At 36.0% G+C, this 9,273-nt stretch overlaps 2 protein-coding genes across 2 annotated transcripts; both read left to right on the forward strand.

Moving 5' to 3' along the window:
* Positions 1-252: 252 nt before the first annotated feature.
* LOC143607461 (uncharacterized) lies at positions 253-2,057 on the forward strand. The gene has a single exon (XM_077082904.1). The coding sequence runs from the start codon at positions 274-276 to the stop codon at positions 2,011-2,013; it is 1,740 nt and encodes a 579-aa protein (XP_076939019.1). The 5' UTR covers positions 253-273; the 3' UTR covers positions 2,014-2,057.
* Positions 2,058-4,778: 2,721 nt separating this feature from the next.
* Positions 4,779-8,983, forward strand: LOC143607460 (transcriptional adapter ADA2-like; the record flags this gene model as incomplete). Its single annotated transcript, XM_077082903.1, has 6 exons — positions 4,779-4,963; positions 8,164-8,222; positions 8,302-8,480; positions 8,569-8,634; positions 8,702-8,827; positions 8,928-8,983. Coding segments are annotated over exons 1-6 (539 nt in total), but the record flags the coding sequence as incomplete, so codon positions are not given.
* Between the last annotated feature and the right edge of the window lie 290 nt (positions 8,984-9,273).

The following is a 9,273-nucleotide window of genomic DNA, read 5'->3' on the forward strand; positions in this document are numbered from 1 at the left end:
TGAACTCATAAAGGTTTGATTTTTATGCCTAATTTGAGCTGGAATTGGTTTAATTTTTTGTGGGTTTTTGGGGTTTTTGTTTAGATGAATTGGGTGTTTTGAATTAGTGAATAGTTTCATTCTAGGTTGAATCTTGTTGACTGATTATGAACAGATTCATGCTTATTGTTTGATTATAGTAATTAAAGATTTATTAATGTGTAAATTGTTATCAAATAGTTGCTGAATTTATAAAATTTACAGGTTTTTTGGTATAAAGTTTAAATCTTTGAGATGGAATCAAATATAGAAGAAGCTATTAGAGCTAAAGAATATGCAGAGAAGCTATTTGCAGTTAAAGATTTTGTGGGTGCGAGACGGTATGCGATAAAGGCGCAAGCTTTTTGGCCACAATTGGATGGTATTGCTCAAATGGTGGCAACTTTTGAAATATTTGCAGCTGCCGTGTCGAAAGTCAACGGGGAAGTTGACTTGTATTCGGTTCTTGGATCGGATCCATCTGCTAAAAGATCGGTGCTTAAAAAGCAATACAAATTGATGTCTTTATTGTTGGACCCGCGCCACAACAAAACTGTCGGGGCTGGCGAGGCGTTTAAAATTGTTTCAGACGCATGGACGGTTTTGTCTAATAATGCGAGAAGAAGGTCGTATGATGTTAGGAGGAATAAAGGTTTGCTAGCTATGGTTGACCGGTCAAACGGATTGTCTGGGGTTCGGATGGACACGTTTTGGACTGTGTGCACGTCGTGTCGGGTCCAGTATGAATATCTTAGAAAATATGTTAATAAACGGCTTTCGTGTAAAAACTGTCGTGGCGTTTTCGTTGCGGTTGAGACGGGTTCGGCTCCTGTCGCGTTTTGCCCGTGGTCGTATGCAACTGATAACGGGCTCGCAAACCATTCGTACAGTGCAGCTACTTACGGGCCTCCATCGTTTCATTCTGGTAACGGGCCCGATATCGCCAACAATTTGTCATTTCAGTGGAATAATAATCGTTCTTATATGGTTAACGGGGAGGTCGGTGGAGCAAAATTAAACGCTAAGCAACCTGGTAGGCCTCCCAAGAAACGGAAGATTGAAGTGGGAGATACACGGGCCACAAACGGTGAAACGGGCTCAACAACGGAACCGGATGTTGGTGTAAGTAGTGTGCCAAACAGGTGTTATTCATTTGACCCGGCTTTTGATGTTAGAAAACTGTTAATCGAAAAGGCCCGATCGGTGATTCGGGTCAAGTTAGAGGAAATGAAGTCAGCTTCAAAAGCCGAAAAGAGCATTAAAAAGACGAAAAAGGCAATAACCGTTCCCGACCCCGATTTTCATGATTTTGACAAGGACAGATTAGAGGAAATGTTTAAACCGAAACAAATATGGGCGATATATGACGAAGAAGACGGGATGCCTCGTTTATATTGTTTGATCCGTCAAGTTATTTCATCAAACCCGTTCCGCGCTTACATCAGTTACTTAAGCTCAAAAACCGACACCGAATTCAGTTGTGTTAAGCGGATAGAATCCGGATTTACAAAATCTTGTGGAAGCTTTCGTGTTTTTCACTCGGATGTGGTTGACCAAGTCAACATCTTTTCTCATCTTTTGGGAAAAGAAAAGGCGGGTCGAGGCGGGTGCGTTAGAATCTACCCGAAAACCGGGGACATATGGGTGGTGTATAAAAACTGGTCCGAAAATTGGAACCGAAAGACACCTAAAGAAGTGGTTCATCAGTATGAAATGGTGGAGGTTGTCAGTGATTATTCTGACAAAAACGGGGTTTGTGTGGCTCGGTTAGTTAAGTTAAGCGGGTACAAAACGGTTTACCAGCGGGACCCGGGTGAGGACGCGGTTTGGTGGATTCCTAAGCGGGAAATGTTGCGCCTTTCGCATCAGGTTCCGAGTTGGTTGATTGAATGTCAAGGTGTTGACTTTCCGGATAGGTGTTGGGATCTTGATCCTGCTGCAACACCTGAAGAGCTTCTTGAGGTGAAAATGGAGGGAAAACCTGCAAATGTATAGACATAATAAGGAGTTAAGACAGATACAGTGGAGAAGATGAAAGAATTTAGAGGTGTTAATTTGTCCATTTGACTTTAAAAAAAAGTGATCTTTATTAATTTAGAATATTAAAGTTATTTTTGCATAATTTATCTCCATGTTACAATTCACTGATTTAACCAGACCACATTTATGATCATGAATAAGGAATGATGGTTCTTGAAAATATAGATGCATTATTAATTTGTGAGGTTTTTGATATTTCCTTTGTTTTTTCTGTTGCAAGTGTTTTTGGCTTGTTGGTTGATTTGGTTTAGGCAGTGTTGCAAAAATCCTGACTAGGCACTAGTTAATCCTCGATTAATCGCTAGTCCCCACTTCACTGATTAGTTTTGGTCAAATCAGCAATTAACCGGTCAATGGTCAAATCCGGCCAAAATCGGCGGTTTCTGGCGAGCTTCCGACCAAAAACTGCTGCTTTCGGCGAGATCCCGGCCAAAATCAGCAGTTTCCGGCGATTTTCCATAAAAACCCGGCGGTTTCCAGCAAGATTTCAACTAATTTACGATCAAAATGTGTTTATGCATGTATAAAACTGAAAATTATATATAAAAATGTATGCCTTTATATATAAAATTGAAAATTATAAATTAAACTCCGATCCGATTAATCCCGACTAATCCTGATTAATCGCTGGTCCAGTAGTCTTCCCACCGCTCGACTAGCGACTAACGATTTTTACAACACTAGGTTTAGGATTACTTTGAACTATGAATTGTGGTTATAAATCTACAATTAGTTATGTCCGCAATGTACTTCTCAAACTAACTTTAAATAGCATTAGACGACAACAGATTATTGTTGCGTGTTTATGAGCTAAAAGGAAACACAAAGAACATGTTGGAATTAAATATGGTATGTCTTATCAATGTGACAAACCTTATCTATTAATCTGTGTACCAACAAATTACAAAATAATAATGAAACATAAGCTTGCCCGAGCTCAGCCGCTCCCAATTGTGAGTTGAAGTGCGAGTTCATAAACTCGCTCCTGGTTGAAGGTTGGTGTGAGAGCAAATGTCATGGATGCATATTCCAGTTGTCATGAATTATGCTGAGTTTTTGAATTATGTGACATTTTTTTATTTGAAGGTCAATCTCCATATTAGTCATTATTGCTCTAAAACACGTCACATGGGTTTTAAAGACTTGCATATGGGTTCTGACATCTTTTGTCGAGTCTTTACAATTTTCTAATAATTGTTTCTTTTGATATTTTATTGTTCTTTTGTACCGAAAGGTCATTTTAATGCTCTCTCCCCCCCCAAATTTCGTTAGGGTGGGCTGAAACACGTGACACATATTAATAGATTGTTGTGGATATAGCGGGTTCATGACGAAGTGCCCCACCTACCCTTGTTAGAAGATATAATATCAACGCATTTTAATTGATTTATATCATCCTCGTAACCCATAATCAAATTGAACCGAACAATACCAACACATAACTTACAAACACACTTTTAAATATCGTTTTGATAATGAAGGTCTACTTTCTTTGTTCACGCGTATGGAGTTTTCCTTCTTGTATTCGTCTATACGCTTATGGAGCCGGTGACATTTGAATTTTTTTACCAACCATCGTGGTGCTTCGTTTGTATCAGTTGATGTGGCTTTCTCATGCTCTATCTTATTAGTCTATTAATATTTTCAATAATCAAATATGAGCATCACCACATTTGTCGATTTTCTCTGTTGTTTCATCTTCTCCCTTTCATGCCGTTGTCTAGGTCTTGTTATCCGCAGGTACCAAAATATTAAAACTACATACACACACACGTATGTAGTTTTAATAGGGCCCAATAATATTGATAGTTCAATTGTCCAAATACCAATTTAATGGTTCTAGGCTTTTAGAAAATTAGCTAAATAAAGGCCCAAAATAATAGTTCTACATCACAATTAGTTTCCTTTTCCTTCTTAGAAACACTCTTTTTTAGGCCACCGCACTAGTTAATTTAGAAAGTTCTGTTGTCTCAATTCTGTTCAGACTATGTTGTATTAACCGAGCTCATACTAGCTTCAGAGTTTGGCGTGGACTTTCCCCTGGGAAACCATACTTTTATGTTTTTTTTTATCCAGTTTTTTTTATTGAACAAAAGGATCCAATTACAACAGAGAGGTGGGTAAGCGGGCAACAAGCTACGTCGCCACTCCTTTTTGAACGGCAAACCCGATCATACTGAAAAGAAAATTATAGTTCTTTGGCGTCGATAAGTTACTACGCTCGACCCGTTGAACTTTTTTCAGAAACGTAATAGCTTCAGGAGCAAGTGACCCAAATGCATCAAAAGCAAAAGGAATGAATACGTGTTAATTCTCGGCACATGCTTTCTCATGCTTAGAAATTTTTTCTGATTTCATCTTCAACACAGCCCGCCTAACAACAAACCCAGTATCCCTAAGCCCGACAACCCATCCAAATACAAGAACGTCTGCTGGTTAGAGAGTAGACCTCCCTTTGTGTTTAATTATTGATTGCTATAATAACTTTGTTTTATTTATTGTTATCCCAGTTATCGTCGATCTTTAAGGAAAAGTTACATACAAAGGCCATTTTTAATACTCGTTTCGGGCATCCGAAATTTAGAACAAATATAATATTATCAATTGGGATAAAAAACGAAAGCAAAGAAACATAAAGGGGCCAAAACATAAATAACTCCACTCCATGGATCCTTTATAAACCCCCAAATCAACTTCTTCATCGGATTTCACGTTTCCGGTAACCGATCCCTGAGCATATTCCGTTAACTTTCACACACAGTAACTCAGTTTCGTGCCGGAGATCCGCTTTTTGACACAATCGTTTGGTTTAATTGAGAAATTTAGTAACCTGTAAATTCTAGGGTTTCGTTATGGGGCGTTCACGAGCAGTCAATCACTCAACCGAAGAGGATTCAAATCAAAGGTATACATATTAATTCATTATTCATTCCTTGTAAATCACTATTTTACACTTGTTTAACTGCTTCTATTTGTTTTGATAAAGTAATAATAATATTATTATAATTAGGGCTGTAATCGAGCCTGGACGAGCTTGAACTTAAACGAGCTCGGCTTGCTAACTTTGAAGCTCGAGCCGAGCTTGTTATTTTTTTATACTGATATTGATATATAGGGTTTGGATCTAATTGTGAGAATCAAGTAATGTAATTATATATACAGCATAGTGTAATTATAGTGTAGTGTAATTACACCACGATTTAATTACGTAGTTACACTACTTATTTCGCACAGCTAGCACGTTAGTTTCATTTGTATGTTAACTTACCCCTTGATATATATAAAGTTATAAACGATAAAAATACAACTTTTGACATTAATGTATAGACTAGAGAATTTATAACATTATATGTTTTATTTCTGTTTTTTTATTATAATGTTTTAAACCTCAAGTAGCATCATATATGTATTATTTTTATTTTTATTATTTTGGTATGCTATTATTATTATATATTCAAATTTAGGGTTTAATATAAATGAGCCAACGAACCTAGCTAACGAGCCGAACCAACTGTGGCTCATAGAGAATTCGAGCTGAGCCGGCTTGTTTAGATTCGAGCTTTTTTCGAGCGAGCCACGGACTTTGAACACCCCTAGTTTTGAAATTGACGAAAATTAAGGGCAGTTTTGTCACTTTTTGATAATGATTAATCAGAATTCAGTTCTTGAATATGTTGTATGATGCTTCCATAACTTATTTGTGAAGTTGTTAATTGTTAAGGGATATTTGTGCATTTGTGTGTGCACATTTATTACTTAGGTTCATCAATTGTTCCCTTCATTGTTATGAGTAGATACCAGATGATTTTTTAAATTAATGGTTTTTCAAGTGTTTAAGATGTATAATTTACTGCAATCTCATGATAATCTTGATAAATGAACCTGATTATATGATAAACTAGTTTCTGAAGTAGTTGCAATCTAGTGAATGTCAGAGTAATTATGTTGATACAATATAGCATTCATAAGTAACAAATTACACCAACTTATTCAAATGAAAGGCTGTTGGCATGTGTAAATTTGATGGTGTATATCCATGTAGGAGTTGCAATCTAGTGAATGCCACAGTAATTATGTTGATACAATATAGTATATATAAGTAGTAACAAATTACACCAACTTATTCAAATGAAAGGCTGTTAAGATGTTAATCACAAATTTATATTCAACCCTATTGCGGAATACTTGTTGACATGTGTAAATTTGATAGTGTATATCCATGTGATAGAGCAGATTGAAGGGGAGTAATGGGTGAAAAATAATTAATAGAGTTAATTACACGAATGGTCCATGTGAAGGTGAAAGAGATGTGCAACGGATACATGTAGGTAATTAAAGAAAGAACAATGTCAAGGCTGTTTTGCAACGGGTCTTGGTTCTGGTTGTAAGGTTGTCCTGTGAATCAACAATGTGGTGAACTAAATTTCATCGCCATTGGGTTTGTAAGGTTGTCCTGTGAATCAACAATGTGATGAACTAGATTTGTGTCCGTGGGACGGACAACCATCATGATGGCATGAGAGTGGATGATGCCATGAGAAGTGACAATGAAACAACCAGAACCAAGACCCGTTGCAAAACAGCCTTGGCATTGTTCTTTCTTTAATTAACTACATATGTTTGTTGCACATCTGTTTTACAATAACTGTAATGTTTATAGAGAAAAAGATAAAATCTACTATACAGGCATTACCTAACAGACCATTTGTGTAGTTATGCTACCCGACTCCGATATGGGTTAAGAGGCTGAGTCAATGCAGTTAATGGGGAAGAAGGGTAGTGGGAACATGAAGAGCTAAGGTTTAGAAAATAAATGCAGCATTTATCATGCAATTAAGTTTATATATATGTTCTTGTTTCGGTTTATAGGATATCCATGTTTATATGTATTAAAAATAGGGGTTTTTACGCATTGTATTTGGAGAATTGCGATCATGAATTGGCTAAATGGAAATAGCCCATTTCGAATCGGGACAACTATCCTTGTTCTTGTTTATTTTAATTAATCAAATCTCCGGTTTCATCCAATCAACTCTAATTAATAAGATGCTTAATATCTGTTATCTTATAGTTATTGGAGTTAAATGGCTCAATAATATACCTAGAAGTTCTTGGTAAGCTAATGAATGTTTTAATTACATGATGAAAAGTTATTTATTTGAATGATGTCAGATTTGAATGTATTGAATCAAATTCAACACTTCTTTTGTAATTGGAAAATACATGAAGGCAGTCTTGAATGACACAGAGAAAAACAAATTTTAGAGTGGAAAAAAAATTCGACAATCGACATTAATTTTGTATGTTTTTTCCTAGTTATTATTTTGCTGCATGTAGGCCTGCAAACAAACCTAATGTTCATTAAACCATTCAGCTTCGTTCGTTTAACAAACAAACATCAACACAACTTTTTTTTTTAAGTTAATTAAACGAACGAACATGAGCATGTCTTGTTCGTTCATAAACGTTCGATCACTTACGTTTGGTTATGTCCATTCGCTTATATCCGTTCAAATTGTGTCCATCTCGTTTGAATAATGGTTCAAAGATATTTATTACTAATATTAATTTAAAATCAATATAAATCTTTTATTTGAAAAAACATTATTGGATATCTGTGTTTACTTTTGAACTGTTGGATGTAATGATCATGCTATTTTAGACTTAAACTTGGGAATACGCTTATGTTCGTTCATTTATGTGCGTGAATCCTTCGCCTAGAATATTAACAAACAAACATAAACGACACGTTCATTTTTTTAACGAACGAACATGAACAAGAAAGCCGTTCATTTAAGCGTCCGTGTTCGTTTGGTTCGTTTACAGACCCAGCTGCATGTTCTTATCATTCTATGTTCTCATTTCTTATAACAATTTACTCTTGAGTTGGCTTTGAAGATTTGACCTTGTTATACATCTTCCCTAGTCGTTTATCCGAGCCTATCAGTCTAGCAATCTTGTCATAATAGATTTTGTTGCAAAGTAACTTCATTTTATGGTTACTTACATCTTGTTTTTTATTTTGTTACCCTTGAATTTTTCTAACTGTTAATGTATTTCATTTGAACATTTTTAAGCTTGTGGTTACTTTTGCATATTATTCAGCCGATCAAAGAGAAAGCGAACGACCTCAAATTTAGAGAATCTAGAGGCTGCAACTCCAGGTCTCTTATTAATGGAATACACACCCCCTTTTCGGCTATTTTATTATAAACTCGATTATTTTTTCTCTTAATATAACAGGCCAAGGGATTAGTGAAGGGAAAAAGGCTTTGTACCATTGTAACTACTGCAACAAGGACATTTCAGGAAAGATACGCATCAAATGTGCTTGCTGTTCTGACTTTGACCTTTGTGTCGAGTGCTTTTCTGTTGGAGCCGAGGTTTATCCTCATAAAAGCAATCATCCATACCGTGTGATGGTAACTAACCTTATTATAACGCGTACCTGTTTTATTTTATTACCATGCTTTGACATGACTCATATCTAAAGTAATTTTCTTTTCACAGGATAATCTATCATTTCCCCTCTTTTGTTCTGACTGGAATGCAGATGAAGAGATATTGCTACTTGAGGTAATTTTTTTTAATCCACATATATTTATGAAACAACAAAATATATGCTAATAGTTTTATATTGCAGGGGATAGAAATGTATGGGCTGGCGAATTGGAACGAGGTTGCTGAACATGTTGGAACCAAAAGCAAATCGCATTGTATTGAACATTACAATACCATATACATGAATTCACCTTGTTTTCCACTTCCAGTATAACAACTGTTTCATGTTTTTTCGTTCTATAATATTGATTTTTTAGCACACAATCATGTTAATTATGTGCTGTGTTATTAACTTATTTTCTTTACAGGATATGTCTCATGTTATGGGAAAGAATCGGAGAAGAACTCCTTGCAATGGCTCGAGGTTATTGATCACATTCAAGTTTATTAATTTTTATATGACAAAATTGCGCAAATGGTCCATGTGGTTTGACCATATTGCAAGTTTGGTCCCCAGTTTTGAAAAAGCGAACTTACTTAGTCCTAACCTTTGCGAAGAAGGCTGCGCGTTTAGTCCCCACCGTTAATCTGAGTTAGTTAACGGAAAAGTGATGCCATGTGCCATTTATGTGACCCACTTGTGTCTGTTCAAATTTGCAACCCTAATAAAATATTCTTCCAAACTCCAGAACTCCCGCGTTGACTTCAACACCT

Source organism: Bidens hawaiensis, unplaced genomic scaffold (assembly GCF_021521415.1).
Source record: "Bidens hawaiensis isolate Kalapana, Puna unplaced genomic scaffold, B.hawaiensis_p1.1 tig00082729_1, whole genome shotgun sequence".
NCBI lineage: Eukaryota > Viridiplantae > Streptophyta > Magnoliopsida > Asterales > Asteraceae > Bidens > Bidens hawaiensis.

Coding starts and splice junctions, on each gene's coding strand:
- LOC143607461 (XM_077082904.1), top strand. CDS start 274: ATGGAATCAAATATAGAAGAAGCTATTAGAGCTAAAGAATATGCAGAG.